At 41.8% G+C, this 19,838-nt stretch overlaps 2 protein-coding genes across 2 annotated transcripts in view; one reads left to right on the forward strand and one right to left on the reverse strand.

Annotated features, from left to right (window-relative positions):
- Nucleotides 1-2,484, forward strand: part of GLMN (glomulin, FKBP associated protein) — a 45,582-nt gene extending 43,098 nt beyond the window's left edge. Inside the window, exon 19 of the mRNA XM_048861639.2 lies at nucleotides 41-2,484. Within this exon, the coding sequence (XP_048717596.1) occupies nucleotides 41-136 (96 nt within the window). The 3' untranslated portion in view covers nucleotides 137-2,484. The remainder of the gene's footprint in view (nucleotides 1-40) is intronic.
- Nucleotides 1,319-12,200, reverse strand: C8H1orf146 (chromosome 8 C1orf146 homolog). The gene is made up of 5 exons (XM_048861643.2): nucleotides 11,896-12,200; nucleotides 10,128-10,221; nucleotides 8,425-8,593; nucleotides 4,761-4,839; nucleotides 1,319-1,438 (listed from the first exon to the last, which is right to left on the reverse strand). The coding sequence occupies exons 1-5, from the start codon at nucleotides 12,103-12,105 to the stop codon at nucleotides 1,319-1,321; spliced, it is 672 nt and encodes a 223-aa protein (XP_048717600.2). The 5' UTR covers nucleotides 12,106-12,200.
- Between the last annotated feature and the right edge of the window lie 7,638 nt (nucleotides 12,201-19,838).

Consider the following 19,838-nt stretch of genomic DNA (forward strand, 5'->3'; position numbering starts at 1 on the left):
GTGCTAATATAAATAACATGAATTTTTCTTGACATTTCAGGTTCTACATTCAGCTCTTTTCACATTTGATTTAATAGAAAGTGTTCTGGCCCGAGTAGAAGAACTCATCGAAGTGAAAATAAAAACCATAACATAACAAATATTGGGGGTCAAATGAAGCACTTGATGTCGTAAATCCTAGTGGGTTTTTAACTCTTGCAGTACATTAAGACACTGGTCATTATGACTTTACTTGAAAGAGACGTTATCAAGCTTTAAACAAGTCTGTTGAAGAATTATTTATAAAAGGCTGCTAGAATATTTGCAAGTGCTGTTCTTTACATGTCTTATTACGTGTCTTTACTGTAGAATCTGATTAATGGAGATAGTCAATGTACTAATTACAACAAAATATCCCAAGTTACCCTCTCATTGAGTTTGCTGCAGTTTTGCTAATGTTTGCATCTGCTTGGCATAAGATAATTATATTTTATTAACCTTTGGAGAAGAGAGGATGTTTTTGGTGTGTAGAAATAGCCTTATGTTTGCATTACCTAGAACCAAATAGTAATGTTTGGAAAGTTTTGAGATCCACAGATGTGTAAATACTAGGTATTATTACTGCAGTTAATATTGCTAACCATACTTCTAGATTAATAAAGACTGACTGTAAACCAGGACTATCCAAACTGGAGATCTGAGCATAGGGATTTGAGGACAAGGGGAAGCCAGGCTTCAAAAAGCACCTCCAGGACAAAACAGGATAAGTTTTAGAACTTTCCACAGTGAAAAGTAATATACATAAACAAGACAGTAAACATATTTTTTGTAAAGAGAAACAAGAATACAATTCAGTGCATAAATTGTTAATTCATAATATGGTCTAAAATATATGGACTTGGGGGAGAATCTACTCTAGGATCATTGATTATTCTTATCCTCCCTAACTATGAAGAATCTCCCAAAGAGGTGTTTAAATGTTTTGGAAAATAACAGATCACTTTGCAATCAAGCTAAAGTTAAGGTACTTGCTTTTTAATGCTGTTTTATTTAAATTGCCCAAATTGTAAAAACAAAACATACATAGGATTTTAAAAAAAAATCTCTTAACTTTTCTCCAAGTTAGCAAATTTGGTATAACTCACACTATCTAGCATTGAATATCACAATAAATGTTATGTAAATTTTCATTTAATGCATTAATTATATACACAAATATTTTTAAACTGACCATTTTTTGTATAGTTGCTGTATTTTTTTTGAACAGACAAGAAAAACATTTGTATTTTGTTTAGAAATGTAACTCCAGGAGTTTTGAATAAATCTAATTGGTACTAAGTTAGTTACAATCCAACTGGATCTTGTGAAGCATTTTCCAAACTGGACTCTGGTCTATGATCTGGGCTTTTGCCATTAGCATTCTGTAGCGAATGTTGTCTATTTGTGGTTTGCAGGTGATCTTAAAAGGAAAAAAGAAATATGTGCCGCTACTTACAAATATTTTGATTAAAAGAGAATTAGATAGTTTGGGTAAAGAAATACTGAACCATTTACTCTTAATATAGTACAACTGGAAATTACGAAGAGACTGAGACCAGATTCTCTCAACTGGGTGTCTGGGGGTGAGGGAGAAACAAAGGTAACAGGGTAAGCCACCTTGGGGTGCCAAGCTGATCCTGAAGCACAACTTAAAGCAGCTGTGGGACTGATTTGTTCATATTCTGATAACATCCCACAAGGGGTTGTTACAGCTGCTAAGGATTAGCTAAATATGGTTGCTCCCTGGCCACCCCTCCTGCACTGGGGACAGGGAGAAGTGAAACAGCAGTCATTATGCATGTTGTACTCCAGCTGGTGTTCCCCAAATGGGGGAGTCTTGAAGTAGCTTATTCAACTGGTTTGAGGCTGCTTTGCACTGACAAACTAGTGCAAGTTGACCACAGCAGGGGCCAGATTCTGGCCTTAAGATTTAGAACTGTATTTTAATGGCCACAGATAGGCCTGGGCCTTGTGCTGACATCATCCCTTACATGGAACTCCCATTGAAGTCACTGTGACATTAGTGAAGATCAAGTGCAGGAGAGCTTCAAATTTGTAGGATCAGCAGTAGGCCTAATTTTATTTAACACCTTTGCAGTTAACACTGAATTAGGATATGGTGCAGAACAGATTTCACAAAAAGCTAGAGGTCTGATGTACAGTGGTTACTATTAAGATGTCAACATTTAATAGTTGTCACACTGTAGTACATGAGATGCCACAGTTATTTTATAGACTCTAGAATAGAAAATAATTGCAGTATCTTATGCCAGACTATTGTAACTTGGTAAATGCTAATTTGGTATACAGTGACCACTTACGAAAAGGATAAAATGCAAACTAATATCTGGTTTGCTGCTGTTCCTTTTATTTTTGGTACTTTATCGGAGTGCTGTTCATACTATTATAATTAATGTTGACTCAACATTTCTGTAGAAAAACCATTAAATAGCTTCTGCATATGCATTCATCTTTTCAAAGAAAATTCATGTTTACTTAAGCATGTAGGATGTGTGGCAGTTTCACAGATATAAACAACACAAATGGCTCTGTTGTAGTTGTTAGTCTATAGAGTAGATTTATACAAGTAAATCCATAATTGATTGAAGTCACCAAGCTGCTATAGTCTTTAGGTTAGGTTTCAGAGGAACAGCCGTGTTAGTCTGTATTCGCAAAAAGAAAAGGAGTACTTGTGGCACCTTAGAGACTAACCAATTTATTTGAGCATGAGCTTTCGTGAGCTACAGCTCACTTCATCAGATGTTTACCGTGGAAACTGCAGCAGACTTTATATACACACAGAGAATATGAAACAATACCTCCTCCCACCCCACTGTCCTGCTGGTAATAGCTTATCTAAAGTGATCAACAGGTGGGCCATTTCCAGCACAAATCCAGGTTTTCTCACCCTCCACCCCCCCACACAAATTCACTCTCCTGCTGGTGCTAGCCCATCCAAAGTGACAACTCTTTACATAATCAAGTCGGGCTATTTCCTGCATAGATCAAGGTTTTCTCACATCCCCACCCCCACCCCCATACACACACAAACTCACTCTCCTGCTGGTAATAGCTCATCCAAACTGACCACTCTCCAAGTTTAAATCCAAGTTAAACCAGAGCATCTGGGGGGTGGGGGGGGTAGGAAAAAACAAGAGGAAACAGGCTACCTTGCATAATGACTTAGCCACTCCCAGTCTCTATTTAAGCCTAAATTAATAGTATCCAATTTGCAAATGAATTCCAATTCAGCAGTTTCTCGCTGGAGTCTGGATTTGAAGTTTTTTTGTTTTAAGATAGCGACCTTCATGTCTGTGATTGCGTTACCAGAGAGATTGAAGTGTTCTCCGACTGGTTTATGAATGTTATAATTCTTGACATCTGATTTGTGTCCATTTATTCTTTTACGTAGAGACTGTCCAGTTTGACCAATGTACATGGCAGAGGGGCATTGCTGGCACATGATGGCATATATCACATTGGTGGATGTGCAGGTGAACGAGCCTCTGATAGTGTGGCTGATGTTATTAGGCCCTGTGATGGTGTCCCCTGAATAGATATGTGGGCACAATTGGCAACGGGCTTTGTTGCAAGGATAAGTTCCTGGGTTAGTGGTTCTGTTGTGTGGTATGTGGTTGTTGGTGAGTATTTGCTTCAGGTTGCGGGGCTGTCTGTAGGCAAGGACTGGCCTGTCTCCCAAGACTTGTGAGAGTGTTGGGTCATCCTTTAGGATAGGTTGTAGATCCTTAATAATGCGTTGGAGGGGTTTTAGTTGGGGGCTGAAGGTGACCGCTAGTGGCGTTCTGTTATTTTCTTTGTTAGGCCTGTCCTGTAGTAGGTAACTTCTGGGAACTCTTCTGGCTCTATCAATCTGTTTCTTTACTTCTGCAGGTGGGTATTGTAGTTGTAAGAAAGCTTGACAGAGATCTTGTAGGTGTTTGTCTCTGTCTGAGGGGTTGGAGCAAATGCGGTTGTATCGCAGAGCTTGGCTGTAGACGATGGATCGTGTGGTGTGGTCAGGGTGAAAGCTGGAGGCATGCAGGTAGGAATAGCAGTCAGTAGGTTTCCGGTATAGGGTGGTGTTTATGTGGCCATTGTTTATTAGCACTGTAGTGTCCAGGAAGTGGATCTCTTGTGTGGACTGGATCAGGCTGAGGTTGGTGGTGGGATGGAAATTGTTGAAATCATGGTGGAATTCCTCATTGTATTGTTTCATATTCTCTGTGTGTATATAAAGTCTGCTGCAGTTTCCACGGTAAACATCTGATGAAGTGAGCTGTAGCTCACGAAAGCTCATGCTCAAATAAATTGGTTAGTCTCTAAGGTGCCACAAGTACTCCTAGTCTTTAGGTTAGTAATTTACTTTAAGAAGATCTTGAATATTTACAGCCTGATTTTGATTTCATGCTAGTTTTACATTAATCAATGAATGGAGTCACTCCTGATCTACAATGGCAAGTGAGAGCAGAATTAGGCCCTAGATCTCTGTCATTCATCTTTATACATGCTCATAAGACCTTTTAAAGCTATTGTTAATAATAGTTTTAAACAAACATATGAACTACAACATCAGACTTTGGCTTGTGTTATTAGAACAGTAGGTATTGTCAGGACTCTGATCAACGTAACAGTAAGCTACAAGCTCAGTTAAGGACAAAAAATTAATTGCTTTTGTTGGTTAATGTATTTTTTTTAAAAAGCTTTCATGGGTAATATTTGTTAATATATACCATAAGACTTACCTTGGCTATAGTTAGCATGAGTTTAACTATTTCAGCAGCGTTATGAACTGGAATTACACGTAAATTACTGCCCAGGAATCTGCACATCAGAATAACCATAGTTACATTTAAAATATATATTTACAGTACATGACAGCTTAAGGCTGAAAAACCCTTCTCACATTATCCAAGTAATATTTCTCCATCCGAGCATTTCCCACAATTCTGAACATCTGGGCTGTCCTCTCTCTGCATCTCATGGCACCACATGGTCTGGCCATATCCCTTCTGCTCCTGCTTGCTGCCAGATTGTCTGCCTTCACAGCAGCAGATAGTTGCAGTTTCTTTGCCTTCTGCCCTTCTTCTATTTTTACTTTTCTACCCAGTTTATTGGGCCTTGGGGAACAGTGTTCTCCCTCCTCAGCATTCCTTTCTCCCTGGGTCAGTTAACCTCTGGGGGGTTTAACTGTCCCTGAGCCTTCACTGCAGCGTCTCCCTGCTTGCTCCTCTGCACTTCTTTCCTACCATACTTTTGTTTCATAACCCTCCCTACATCTCACTACTTTCCAGACATCCAGAATTGTAGAAGATGCTGAGCTTCAGAATGGAAAATTTCTTACCAATACTTCTCTTCCTGCTAGCAGCATCTCCCACAATTCTACCTGTCCTGGTAGGGGTCATGAGTCAACGGTCAGATATTAAGTTGAATCGTTACCATATGACTGTCTTCCTTGGTCTAATGTACATAAGTACTTCATTATCTCTGGAACATTTGTTAACGATGTTATGCAAGTTTTACAATTTGGGAATAACTTATATGACACCAAGCAGAAGCACAGGGTGAGTGTCCAGACCATGTGGCACCAAAACACTGATCTGCCTCTGTGAGCTGCAGAGAGGAGAGCAGCCCAGATGTCCAGAATTGTGGGAGACATTGCTACCAGAAAGGAAATTATCAGTAAGAAGTTTTCCAATCCTACCTCCTACGCTCACCACCAGTGCATGCAGAGAGTTTGGGGTTTGGTTTTGTTTTTAAGGCATATGGAAGGTTGACACTATTCCTACATCCCTCTTCTCTTCTCTCCCCCACTCCCACCCATTCATCTCCTGGTCCTGTATTTTATGAGGTGTTGTTACAGGAGAGAAGCTCCCTTCTTTCTCTGGAGTGCTTAGTGACAGAGACCCAAGCCCTATTCCACTTTGCTTGAGATAAAGCTCCTTCAGCAATTGTGTGCTCAGGAAGGATTGAGACTGTAAGCACAGCTCTGCCATGCCAGTTGCAGAATTAGTTTTCACTCTCAAAATGCCAGTAGGTAAGTGGATTTGTTGAGGATGGTAGTAGATTACAGTCAGGTGTTTGAAAACACTAAGGAATAGGTTTAAATCTAAACTCCCATACCTTGTTACTGCACTATCCAGACAGAATGTGCTACCTGTCAGATATACCCAAAACAAGAGGATAATCCTGATAAGAATTTCACTTTAAAACACACTTTTATGTTGCTCAGGGGGGTGCTTTTTCCCACCCCGAGTGACATAAATGTTGCCAACATAAATAGTAGTGTAGACATGGCCTACATGTGAAAAATCAGGGTGACACGGGATGAGAATGCTTTAGAATAATCAGGTTTAATCCAAATAAGTAGCCAACTGTTCAGATACGTATGGCTTCTGTGACCCTCCTTCTTGTGACTATAGGTAAGAAGTTTTACAAACCAGTGAACAAACATTTGTTAAATATTTCTTCATGCAGACAAGACTTGTTACGGGAAAGTTTTGGTTTTTTTCAAAATTTAAGAAAAATAGCAAAATTTTCCAGTCAGTATTACAAACCTAGAAAAAAGAAAGAATCGCTAAATATATTACGTAGCACTGAAGTGATTGAAGAAAGTGTTACTTGTCATGCTTTCAAGCGTGTCCCATGTTGTCAAGTTGACTGACACGTCAAAATGATTTTGAGAGCACTGTTTTGCACATTCTCCATTAATAAGACAAGCCAGCATTACAAACATTAGCCTCTGGCTAATTTTCCACTAGATGAGCAAAATCAAATTCACCTGTGTGACAATTTGGGAAATCTGTCTGCAGCACTTATGAATTCTGGTTGATATTATGAAGTTGTTACTATGTAAAATTGCTGTATCATGGAATGCCTCTAGGTCTGTGTATCCAGACCAAGGATAAGAGCAGATTGTTAAGGACTATCCGCATCTGAATAGGTCTTACCTGGGAAGAACAAAGGAGTTACTGCATACTAGGAGAAACTAGTTCTCCAACTTCCCTCACCAGTTTGGGGGGAGAGGGGCAGGGTTTCAGTGTCTGGTGTTTGGAGAGTGGAAAATTCCAAAATATAGGATGAAGAAGCCAAAGTGTTGAGGGCAGCCTTTAAAAACCATAGCGGGTGAAGACATGCAGGCAAAAGTAAGGGGATGGATTAGCCTAGGTGAGAGAAGGGTCCATGTTTCAGAATGCAAGCCATGCATTTCAGCAGAAGGATTCTGGCTGCCCCTGACAACTCTGACCCCAACCCAAACAATGCTCTGGAGTAGTGAGGAAACCGGAAAATGCATGTACAGTTTATTATTTTTGTACTGAGGTGAGTATTTTTTGTGTGATTAGGTAAAAAGCAATGGTGTTAGAATCCTGTGCAAAGTGTCTGTGTTTTGTGTGTTACACTGTAGGCCCAGGAGACCCACATGGCTAAAGTTCTGGGACGGGGTGAATTTAAATTCTGGGTGCAAATCTAAGGGCTTAGCACCAGTGGTGGATTTAGAGTTAGTGGGTCCCTGTGCGCAGCTTCATTTTCTCCCCCCCTGCCTTTGGGATTCAGCCAAGAAAAAGAACATTCTCTCTTATCTTCCCCCCCACCCCCATTTTTCATTCTTTCTGTTCCAGGCCAATGGGAGCTGTGGAGTCGGCGCTCGGGGCAGGGGCAGTACGTGGAGACACCCTGCCCTCCCAGGGGCCACAGGGATATGCCTGCTGCTTCTGGGAGCAGCATGGCACAGAGGGTGGGAGGCAGAGCGGGCAGGGAGCCGCCTTAGCCCTGTTGCTGGCATGTCTCTGTGCACCCGTCAGGAGAGGAAGGCAGCAGGTTTCCGTGCGCTGCCCAGGGCAGGGGTAGTGCACAGAGCCACCTCCCCTACCTGCCAGAGGCGTGCAGAGACGTGCCCCGCAGCCAGCCACTTCTGGGAATGGCGTGGGGCCACTGGCCACAGCATGCAGGCAGCCTGCCTGCCTGAGCCCTTCTACGCCACTGGCCGGGACTCAGGGAGGTTGTCAAGTGAGATTTGTCCTGCACTTTGGGAGGGCGGGGCCCTGTCATTGGGGGCCCCGTGCCACCACACAGTTTGTTTCATGGTAAATCTGTTCCTGCTTAGCACTGTTTTTAAGGACTCAGTAATGAGCTGTGGGGCTGCAGCTCTCAGGAGGGGGATACTAGACAGAGGGTCTGAACCCTGAGCATGTGCCTAGGAACCCCAAGACAGAGCCTTGGCTCTGTTGAGACTCTGGAGGCTTAAAACACCTGAGGATTCAGCAGTTGATCACCTCACAGCAGTCTGGCAAGTGTCCAGCTTGGCATGACCTTTGAAAATCTGTAAATAGGACCTTTGTGCAAATATTCATTAATATTACATCTCATTATTCTTTAGTAGTAAAAATATTGGTCCAATTAAAGACACACCTTTTCTGAATCCTGAACATTAAATCCCATTCTTTTGGTCCATGCAAGGCAGCTGACAAAAGCAAAAAACTATTCCGATGAATGTTTATGAACTTCTCAGTTCTGTCTAAAAACTGTTCTCCTCCTGGCTTAAACACGTCTTGTGTGTCTGCCAATAGAAATGCAATGCCTAGAGAAGAAATTGATTACAATGCAAGCTCCGTTTGTTACTTCAAGCTAGTAATGAGGTCTAGCCTTCTAACTACTAATAAGTCATCAATAAGCAGAACTCCCAACTCAAGCATTACTTTAGAAGGCAAAGGAATATAAAATGTGAGTCAATTCGCATACCTTGGCAGTAATGTGCAAGCCAATGGGGATGGCCAGAAAGAAATAATGTCACAAATTGAAAGACAGCAGCTGCAGTCACCAGCTTAAGATTTGGTCATTGAAAATCTACAACTTAAAACCAAATTACAAGTTTTCTACTTAAATGTTATTTCCATATTAACATGTGGATGGGAAATCTTGAAATCCACAAAAGATACAGACAAATTCTAGGTATTAAATGGAATGAAGTTATAACAATTGCCAAGATTTGTCAGACTTCAACAAACCTTTATCTCTAAAATTATGCAGAAAAGAAGCTAGAAATATGTGGGGAACAGCTTAAGAACAAAGACAGAGCATCTGCAATGGCAGATGTGCCATTGGGCGCCTAAAGGAACATGCAAAACTGAACATGCCAACTGAAAGAATCCCTTTGTTGAACCATCCTCAGACAGGGAAACTTCTGAGACTTTTTAGCAACATAGAGGACCTGCAAAGAGCAGCTCAGGTTAGACAGGTGCGTTGGAAACTTATTCATGCCTTATGCAATGTTGATAGCACAGAAAGGGTTCAGATTCCGAATAAGCAGAACTATTTTGTCTAAGTGTCACTTTAGTTGTTTAAAGAAAAGGAGTACTTGTGGCACCTTAGAGACTAACCAATTTATTTGAGTTGTTTAAAGTGCTGTTTTACTCTGAAAAGCAACGGTAGAAATAGTAATATGGGGTTTCACGTTTGTTGCCTCAGTGATTTCCCTGGTCAAATCGGTCAAATTTTACAGAGACACATTTTTTTTGTAACTGCCAGCTCAGAAAGTTTGACTTGGAAGATTAAGGTGAAGCTGGTTTTCTTTTCACACATTGTCACCCGTAGTAAAGGTTTGTGCAGTGATATTGTCTCAGCTAGATTCACTCAGGTGTGACTGGGATTCAGTAAATTGTTTGATTAATGCACAGAACGAATAGAATCCAACTTAGTCACTCTTAGATGAATGGCTTCAGTAAAGCTAACAATTAAATAACAGCAGATTTTTTTTTTAAATCACAAAAGTCATTAGGTACACATAAGGAGCTGTTCCGTCAAGTAAGATGACATTTTATATAATCACTTTTCAGAGTACAACTGCACTTTAATGCAATAACTAGTATCTGATTTCTAACCACAGCCCCTCTTCTCCTCACTTCCACTCTTCTCTGATGTTGGCCTCTTGAAAAAGAAAATACCATCGCACTTTCACATCCACCATTCTAAACTATATGACATTTCTGCAGTGTAGCTTTTGTACAGTTTCTTAGGTCTACTCTGTGCTACTGCAAGAGGATCTGCTCCTATACCCCGTTAGAATTTCTGGTGAGTTCTTTAAGAAATATGTGCTGCAATTCAATTTATTGTACCAGAAAGAGAAAAAATCATGGCTCCATTTTCCACCGAATCTGAATATCGAACTCTGTGGTGTTGACTCTGTAGATATGCTGAAACTTCATGACTCTAAATAAATGTAAAAAATGTATTTTAAAACGTGCTTGCAATCATATCAACTGGACTCTTAAAACAGAGTCTGACTGTTAAAAGGTCTTTAGTACCTTAGTTTAGAAAATATTTTTACTCCAGTAGCAGTAATGATTTTAAACATTTTAACTGAACTTTTGCATAATTGATGAGAATATGAAATATTTTCATAGCTGCAATAATGATTTAGATGTGAAATAATGGGGTGACAATCCTCTAATTTTTTACCTCTTCCATTATAACCAGACTGTCTACATTCATTTTGTCACAGGAAACACTTGCATAATAAACAAGGAAACTTCACAAACAACGTTTTACAGTCAAATCTTTGTTTTTAAAAAATGATGCATAGAAGGAAGATTTTCAGACAGTAGAAATGTACACACTAGACGTTTGCCTGCAATTAAGTAGGCTGGTTTGAATGAATCAATATGGATGTCAGCATTTTAGTTGAAGGACAGATAGATCAGAAAAGACTGCTCTGGACAACATCCTTACCACGGGAGCTTCATGGCAGAATACAAAATGCTTAGGAAAGCAAGATGACAACACTATGCAACAATGTCATCTGAAGAATGGGGTGGACTTGTGCATATTTTTCAACCTGCAGGTTGAATTTTCTAGTGGTCTAGAAAAAAAAATCTCAAACAATCGCACACATTGTGGACTGTGACTTTAACATGCTCAAATCAGACTTCAGTCTCCTCAAGAGTCCAAATTTAAACCAAAAATTGTGCACCCATATTTGAATCTCCTAACTTATTACTGTAATTTATCCAAAGTATTAATACTGTATGATGGAAGAGATGAAGTCTTCAGAGGGGAATCTAGAAGACTACAATATCCTTGCTGGAATGACTTACATTGATCAGCTGAAAAAAAATATCCATATAGTAGTATCAGTGCAACAAGAAAGACAAGGGTTAGGAAAACATTTAACTCACAACAGCAGGTGGCAGGAATACTAAACTGGTACCAAACACGAAGGGAAATAGCAGAATAAGAAAAAACATGAAGAAAAAGGTAGGTCTACAGTAGCAACAGGTTTACCAGATAAGTGACACACATTTTCCTGTATCTATTATATACTTTAGCATTGCATAAAATAAAATAAAATCTTGGAAATACTTGACAGTTCGATGTTAGTTGACCAGAGGTGCCAATTTTCTAATGTGTCGGGGGGTGCTCCACCCGTTCCCCCAAGGCCCCACCCCTTCTCCGACTCCTCCTACCCTCACTCTGCCCCTGTTCCACCCCTGCCACGCTTTCTTCTCACTTTGTTGTGCCCCCTCCCCCATGCATGCCCTGCCCTCACTTCTCCCTAGGGTGACCAGATAGCAAGTGTGAAAAATCGGGACAAAGTGTGGTGGGTAATAGGCACCTATATCAGAAAAAGCCCTGAATATTGGGACTGTCCCTATAAAATCAGGACATCTGGTCACCCTACTTCTCCCCCTCCCCTTCCAGCACTTCCTGTGGAACAACTGATCACGGCAGGCGGGAGGCACTGATTGGCATGGCTGCCAGAGGGTGGGAGGTGCTGGGGGGAGGGGAAGGAGCTGATCGGGGGGCTGCTGGTGAGTGGGTGCTCCAGCCTCAGAGCATCCCCAAAGCCAGTGCCTATGCAGTTCACCAATAATCGGTATACAGTACCTGGAGAGCTGAACTCATGATAACAGTTGTGATCCATCTTGCCTTTTCCTGCCCACCACTTTCTGCCATTGTCACAGGGGTCATTAATACTTCTTCAGTGAAATCTCTGGTAAAACTTTCTCTCTCTCTAGTTTTCTTTAAGCTTTTTGGAGAGTACAGAAATGTCAGCCACCAACTGAAGAGAACACAACTGTAATAAAGGACACACATTAATGGTGCTTGGTCAAGGCACCAGGGGTGCCTAAAGACCCCAACTGAAATCAGGGCCACAGCATCTGCGCATTTTGCAAACACGGGGTAAGAGATAGTTCCTGCTCTGAAGTGTTTACACTGTAAATCCACAAGGCAGACCATGGGTGGAAGAAAGAGCTACAAGCAGATTATTGGGAGCTGAAGCACAGAGAGATCAGCTGACTTGCCCAAGGTCATGTACAAAGTTTGTGGCAGGGCCACTTGCCCAAAGATTTCACAATCCAAAATCTATTGTGTTAGCTTTGAACTAATAATTTAAAAAAAAAAATCAGTTTGTTCATACTAGTGTATTACTGTTTTGGAGAAATGTTCTTATAAGTCATATAAATATTCTGTATCTGCCCAAGTGTGGTGGTTAATAAACACTGTAAATATTGTTCCCAAAGGAATCTGTTGCATCTATGACCGTTTTGTTATAACTGTCCTACCATTCAAATGGCTGAGGTGAGAAGGACTAAAGAGAACTCTGCTTTGGAACATGTCAGCAGTGTTTCTAACAATCCAGTTTCCTCCCAAAACCTATGGAGAGGTTCAGTGACTTGGCAAAAGTCCCAGTGAATTGCTGGCAGAGCGTGGCTTAGAATTTAGGATTTCCTGATGTTTTATAAAATAAATTACACATCAGGGAGTGTAGCAGGGCTAAGTGTGCTTCCTTCACATGACAACAGGGAGTGAGACCATCATGAAATGATTCAGTGGATACATTTTTCAAAAGTGCCTACATTATTTAGGAACCTAAATCCCATTTTCAAAAGGCAGTTTTGCAATTTTGGGCCATTTTCACATAGGTGCTTTTGAAAGTGTTATCTCAGGTCTCCTCCATGGCACAGTGCAGGTCATTAAGCTTCTGAGCTGACCCACAGCCCTTCTCCTTGTTGTTCGCATTTGTATTTTTGAAAGGTATGTCTAGGTCTGACACATTTAATAGACCATGCCTTCTTCACCCTGGGTAACTTTACTGGGAGGAGGCTGAGGGGCCTAGGCGGCTGCATCAGGAAGCCCTGAATCCTCCAGCCTAGCTCTGCCATCGATCTGCTGTGACACTTTTGCCAGTCACTGAACCGCTCTGTGCCTCAGCTCCCACCTGTGAAAAGGGGATGAGGCTGTTGCTCTACCTCACAGGAGGGTTGTGAGGCCTGCTTTGTAAAGCTGTGGGTAAGCTCAGCCCAGTCCCATGTGAGGACTGGAATCAGGCTCCCTTTGGGGATGTTTCTACCTTTCCCAGTTAGAGGCCACCCTCAGGTCTGCTGTTTTAAAGAACATGACAAGGCGCAGACCTCAGACCCTTGTGAGGCCTCCTAGCCACCCCTCCCCCCAACACCTTGCTTGTCGGAAGGCACTCGGAAGGCGGGACTTGGGTGTCTAAGGCAGCGTGAGATTGGCTGGCACTCCATGTGCAGAGGCGTCAGCTGAGTCGGTGCAGCACTGCCACACTGCTGTGGGCCCACTGTCTGAGCAAAAGCCAGCTCGGGGCTCTGCCAAGGGGAGGCAGAGGAAGAAAGGGATTACCTGGAATTCTGAGCCTTCTAGCTCTTCAGGTTATGACCTAACTAATTCTGCCCTTTTGAAAGGCCCGGCTTCATGGCCACTACTGAAGCAAGTGGAAATGTAGCAGGCAGAATTTGGGCCTGTGTTTGAGGGCTCCTCCCTCCTTTTGGTACCACAGCCACTGGCACCTGGACCAAGTCCTGGAGTAACTTGAGACTTTCCTCTCGGGTGACGTGCCCCAATTCAAACCCAACGTCTCTCTGTGATTCAGGAAGTTCAAAAGAAAAAGCAAAGAAACTGCAATTATCTTATCACCAGGAAGATAATCTCTGCCTCTATGTGAAACGGGAAAATGGTGGAGCTCAAGAACACAACTGTTTCTCTACACTCTGTCTGGACTCCACTCCTCTCTCTTCTGTTCAACATGGTTTTCTGATTGAGGGGCCTGTGTCCCTGGGCGAGTCACCACTGGAAATCCTGAGACTTTGGAAGCCACCCTAATAATTTCTCTATAAACCCAAGTTTCAGTCTGAAAGCCTGTGGCCATACAGGTGTGAATACATGAGCTGCTTGAGAGATACAAAGAATTGCTGATTGCAGGCAGAGATATAGGGGAGCCCTCAAAAATACAAAGCAGTAAAATGACAAAATGATGAAATTCAAAAATAATTTAAATTTTCTCCAGATCAGGGAAAACAAAGAAAAGAATAACAACCAACCCGTGCTGTTACTGCGGTGATGGAATGTTCCAAATATTTTCTCTCTCTATGGGCCTTTAATGTTAAAGCATGAGGCAGCATCTTGTCTGGAGAGAGAAGCAGCCTGAGAATGCTGGTACATTCTTTTTTCTGACTATAGGATGCATATCAGCGCTTTGCAGAGGGAGGAGCCGGAGGCCAATAAAAGTAGGTACTACAAACAAGTATTGTTGGGCCCAGCCCCTGCATTTGGATAATAAATGAATGTGTACACTCATTTGTGTAAAGACACCAGTACATTTTTACTGCAACATGGACTGCTCAGACTCTGTGCAGAATAATTTCAAATTAATGAAAGGTGAAGTGCACATTAAAAAAAAAATTAAATAACGTTTATAGCTCTGCGCTGAATAGGCCGGATGAGTTAACCTAGCAAAGAGAGGCATTCAACACCTTAGCCATTTCTCCCCTTCTATTCCTGGCAAATAAGCAGTCATCTTCGAGTGCCTGCTTCTTTCTGTTCAGTCAGATGTACAAGCTAATGTTGAAGGGAGGCGGGAGCCTGCAGTCTGCCTTAGGGAGTAAGTCAAGTCCATATTTTTTAATACTGAAGATTTTTTTAAAATATTTTAAATACTTTATATTCTACAGGGAGTAAAATAAGGGAGAAAAACATTAGACTTCCTACCTCTGTGTATGTAGGTAGGCTTCAGTGCTCTTTTGGCAGGGTGTGATGGTACTAATAAAATGCTGGGCAATTTCTTGTGACACACGCATGGAAATTTTACACAGAGCCTGCATGTCTTTTCCCATCTAAATATATATCTTAAGTTGTTTTATGGAATAATGAAGGTAACTTTGACACAGATTGAGAATCTAGCTGGTTGTTTATACATTGACATAGTGCTGGTTTAGACTTCATGTGTGTGTGCACTTGTTCTGAAGTTAGTATAAATCTAAATAAAAGGCACCATTTAATTCAAGTACTGGTGCTATATTTAGGGTGCATAGCAGTGATTTTTTTTGTTGAAGTGAATCTGCCAAATTTGTAACAAGAGCTACCCCTGAACTCAGAGATTTTGGAACTTGTCTAAACACAGATGTACATTATAAGTTATCACCTTTTGAGGATGGAGAATCCCAACAGATCACAAGGTACAAATGTTAGCAGGTAAGTAGAGGAATAAAGATTAGCTGCTTACTTGTATCTTCCTTTGTTTGTGGAATATTGCTGGGAATGTTTGGTATGTTATTTATTTCTCTTTGAATGTTGAAAATTATACGTTTTGTTCTGGATAGTTTTAGGCTCTCTTGAAGCCAGCAGGTGCCAGGGTCTGGCTTTGTACACAACAACGAAGTGTTTTTCCCTGAGATCCTAACATTTTATTACTATGGTAGAGGGTCTGGCTGTACTAAAATTATATCTAAAGTATACCGAAGCTGCAATACACAGTACGATCACAATGCCCTATGAGAGAGAGCAAGATGCTGCAGATACGACACTAGTTTGGAAATCAGTAGATCTGTATTCTATTCCCAGTTCTACCAGTGGTTTGCTTTGTGAGCTTAGGCACATCACTTAACTTCTTAAACCTAGATCCACACATGAGGTTAGGCATTGCAATGCTGAGTATTGTGGCAACTAGAAAAATCATAGGAACAGCAATCCACAAAGCCTGAATTAGGTTCTACAATGAATGGGGTGAGATAGGTTTCAGAGTAACAGCCATGTTAGTCTGTATTTGCAAAAAGAAAAGGAGTACTTGTGGCACCCTAGAGACTAACCAATTTATTTGAGCATGAGCTTTCGTGAGCTACAGCTCACTTCATTGGATGCATAGGCTTAAATAGAGACTGGGAGTGGCTAAGTCATTATGCAAGGTAGCCTATTTCCCCTTGTTTTTTCCTACCCCCCCCCCCCCCAGGCGTTCTGGTTAAACTTAGATTTAAACTTGGAGAGTGGTCAGTTTGGATGAGCTATTGCCAGCAGGAGAGTGAGTTTGTGTGTGTGTGTGTGTGTGTGTTCTTGGGGGGGGGGTGAGAAAGCCTGGATTTGTGCTGGAAATGGCCCACCTTGATTACTATGCACATTGTAGGGAGAGTGGTCTCTTTGGATGAGCTATTACCAGCAGGAGAGTGAGTTTGTGTGTGTGGTTTTTGGAGGGGGGTGAGGGTGTGAGAGAACCTGGATTTGTGCAGGAAATGGCCCACCTTGATTATCCTACACATTGTGAAGAGAGTGGTCACTTTGGATGGGCTATTACCAGCAGGAGAGTGAGTTTGTGTGTGGGGGGGGCGGAGGGTGAGAAAACCTGGATTTATGCTGGAAATGGCCCAACTTGATGATCACTTTAGATAAGCTATTACCAGCAGGACAGTGGGGCGGGAGGAGGTATTGTTTCATGGTCTCTGTGTGTATATGATGTCTTCTGCAGTTTCCACGGTATGCATCCGATGAAGTGAGCTGTAGCTCACGAAAGCTCATGCTCAAATAAATTGGTTAGTCTCTAAGGTGCCACAAGTACTCCTTTTCTTTTTGGGGTGAGATAGGAGCCTTAGGATGCAATCCACAACAGCCAACAAGCTAGGTGGGGAGCTGCCTAAACTAGAAGATGTTGACAGCAGGGGTGTGGGCTAAGCCCCTCTCCTTTCACAGATTAGCACCAAAGTCCAGACTGCAGGGAAGCACCTATCTCTACTTAGCAATCCATGAATGGACACCCCTCAAAGTCAGGAGGCTTAGACATCTAAACAGCTTCTTACAGGAATGAGATGGATGCCTCCCTCAGTCCACCTAAAACTGTGATAGTGGTGGAAAAGGAGCTTTTAGCCCAGTGGTTGGAACACTCACCTAGGGTGTGGTAAACCCACAGTCAATTCCCCCTTCTGCTTGAGGGGAAGAAAGTAATTGAACAGGGCCATTCCCCACCCCCTTAAGCAAGTGCTCTAACCACTGAGCTACGTGATATTCTTATGTATGTCTTCTTCAATCGCTCCTGTTGAAGTTGTTCCACTATGGACAAATACTTAGAGAGTAATTGGGTCAGAAAGAGAGAAACTGAGAATGACTCTGTATGTTGGTGGTTAGGACATCCACATGGGAGGTGGAAGACCCAGGGTTCAGTGCCCCTGCTCCAAGCATTCTTTCCTTGTTTATCCACAGTAGAATAACTTCAGCAGGAGAAATTGTGGGAAACCTATGTGAGACTATCCCCGTGGTTAGAGCACTCAGATTCTCTTTTCCTTGCTCGGGAAGAGGGGAAAATTGAACCTGGGTCTCTCACACAGGTGAATGCTCTAACCACTGAGCTAAAATTTGTATGGTGGACACCTTTTCTTCCTTTCCCCAGATTTTGAATGGGAGCCAGTGTAGTAGGTGTGCTCAGAGCCCACCTACCAGAAGAGGTCCTACACATGAGATAGGAAAGTGAATGCCTATTTCCCCTGTTTGTGGACTGCTCTGGGGCTCAGGTGGGAAAAGGAGCGTGTCTGAACACCTGGAGTGAGAGAGTAGAAAGCAAACCCAGAAGCAGAAACATAATCAGCTAGGGAACTTTTATCCTTAACATTTAGGAGCTGAGTAAGCTTAGGCACCTATAGCGTTTGGCAGGAGTTTTGTGGATTGCAGTGGAGCCTAAAACTGGGACTTACGTGCCTAAGTACCTTTGTGAATCCCACCCTTTATGCTCAGTTTCCCCATCTGGAAGAAGAGGATAGTAATACTTACCTTCTTTTTTGTTGAGTGCTTTGAGATCTCCAGCTGAAAATTACTTAAGAGCTCAGAGTTATTGCACCAGCTCAACTCTGGCTGGTTTTCCTCACTAACTTTACAGTAATAATTTTATTTCATCTTGCATTACTGCTGTGTATCAGAATCTCTCAACTTCAAGTGCCAGAATGTTACAATGAAAAATTAATTGCCTATACTACTGCGTGCTATGTTGCTGGACTTCAAAGCTGAAGCATAAAAATCAATGAAAAATACATTAGTAAATACACAGTATCACACTTCTATGTTCAATGAAGAATGGAAGGCTGTGCAAGAGTAGATTGAAATCTCTTGGGAGAAGTGGGGCCAGGCTGTTTCATTAGAAAAAACAAACATCTATGATTTTGTTTTCAGGTTCGAAGCTCTGTAATGGCTGTAATTTAAAATCTTTTTAGAAGCGTTGTGTTTGCTAAAATTTAAAAGGGAAGGGGACAGAGAAGAGAACTTAGGTAGGTTTTTCTATCTAGTATTTTCCCCCAGCTCTTCTGCATTCTAGACAGCTCTGGTCTTCACAGTCTAATGTGTTGCAAAAAATCCTCTCCCTCTCCCAGAAAAGAGACTAGGATTGATCTAGGTTTACACAGGCAGCACTTTTAGCAGACAGGAGAGAAACTCAGTCTCTTGCCCTCATTATTTACATTGTGACCTGACTTCAGCAGTATCAGTATTCCTGAGAGAGAACATTGCTAAAATGCCTACACTGGATTATTAAAGATACCGTTTAGGATTTAAGAGTCCAACTGAGTCAGGGCAAATTGAGATTTTATTGATTGAGGTCGTAGATTGCAACTCATCTCAGGTAAACCTCTAGGCAGTCTTCAGAGGGACAGAAGATTGCTCAAAATTGTCAAAATATGATAGTTCTCAGCAGCTGTACTGTATTATATATGTAAACCATGGCAGCACAAACTACAAAGTAACCAAGGGTATTGTTTGCATTATCAATCTAAAAATGAGCAGGCCAGTCAGTTTAGAAAAATACGTAAACTCAGTGTGATGAAAGGATCAGTATTTGTTGACCTACCAAAAAAGTATAACACTGCACTTCCCTGGATGTAACTATTAAATTAACCCCTCCCATGAAACATATATTAAACCCATGCAGACATGAGAAATACAAATGGCACATTTAAACATTGACTTGCAACTGGGTTTGAGTATTGGAAGGAGGACATGTTTGCACTAATTTAGTGATTTGAAGTAGGATACCTCCATATAAATGGTACAGGGTTGTTTAAACAAACAGAGACTCAGACACAGGAAATGGGACTATCCTGGACAGTGAAGGCCTCAAGAAGACTGTTACCTGCCCTGGTAGCCTCACATGCTTCTATACATTGCCCAAGAGTCAGAGTTTTAGGCCTGAAGGAACCACTAGAATATCTATTCGGGCCTTCCGTATATCACAGGCAACCAACACCACCCAACACCCACACACTAAAACTAAACCCAACAACTGAAATGAGAGCAAAGTATTACAGCCCACATGCCAAAAGTTTTGGTTTTGAGGAATGAAGTGATAATTAGTACTTTGGGGCTAAATACTTGCCCACACCATACCTATGCCAAGCCTGAGTAGACAGGCTTGATGTGAGAGGATGGGAGCAATGCAAAGGGTAAAGAGAGGAGCAGTTCTTCTTCATCCCCTCCAGTTTGCAGAGCCACTTCTTGACTGTTGTAGTCCTGAGACTACTGTAGCCCCTGCTACTCCTGGGCCTTACTATGCAGAAGAGAAG

Source organism: Caretta caretta, chromosome 8, assembly GCF_965140235.1.
Source record: "Caretta caretta isolate rCarCar2 chromosome 8, rCarCar1.hap1, whole genome shotgun sequence".
Lineage (NCBI taxonomy): Eukaryota > Metazoa > Chordata > Testudines > Cheloniidae > Caretta > Caretta caretta.

Coding starts and splice junctions, on each gene's coding strand:
- C8H1orf146 (XM_048861643.2), bottom strand. CDS start 12,105: ATGTGTGTCCTTTATTACAGTTGTGTTCTCTTCAGTTGGTGGCTGACA. Junction 10,222..11,895: donor TCATGAGTTCAGCTCTCCAG/GTACTGTATACC, acceptor ACATTTATTTAG/AGTCATGAAGTTTCAGCATA. Junction 8,594..10,127: donor CATGATTTTTTCTCTTTCTG/GTACAATAAATT, acceptor TTTCTTCTCTAG/GCATTGCATTTCTATTGGCA.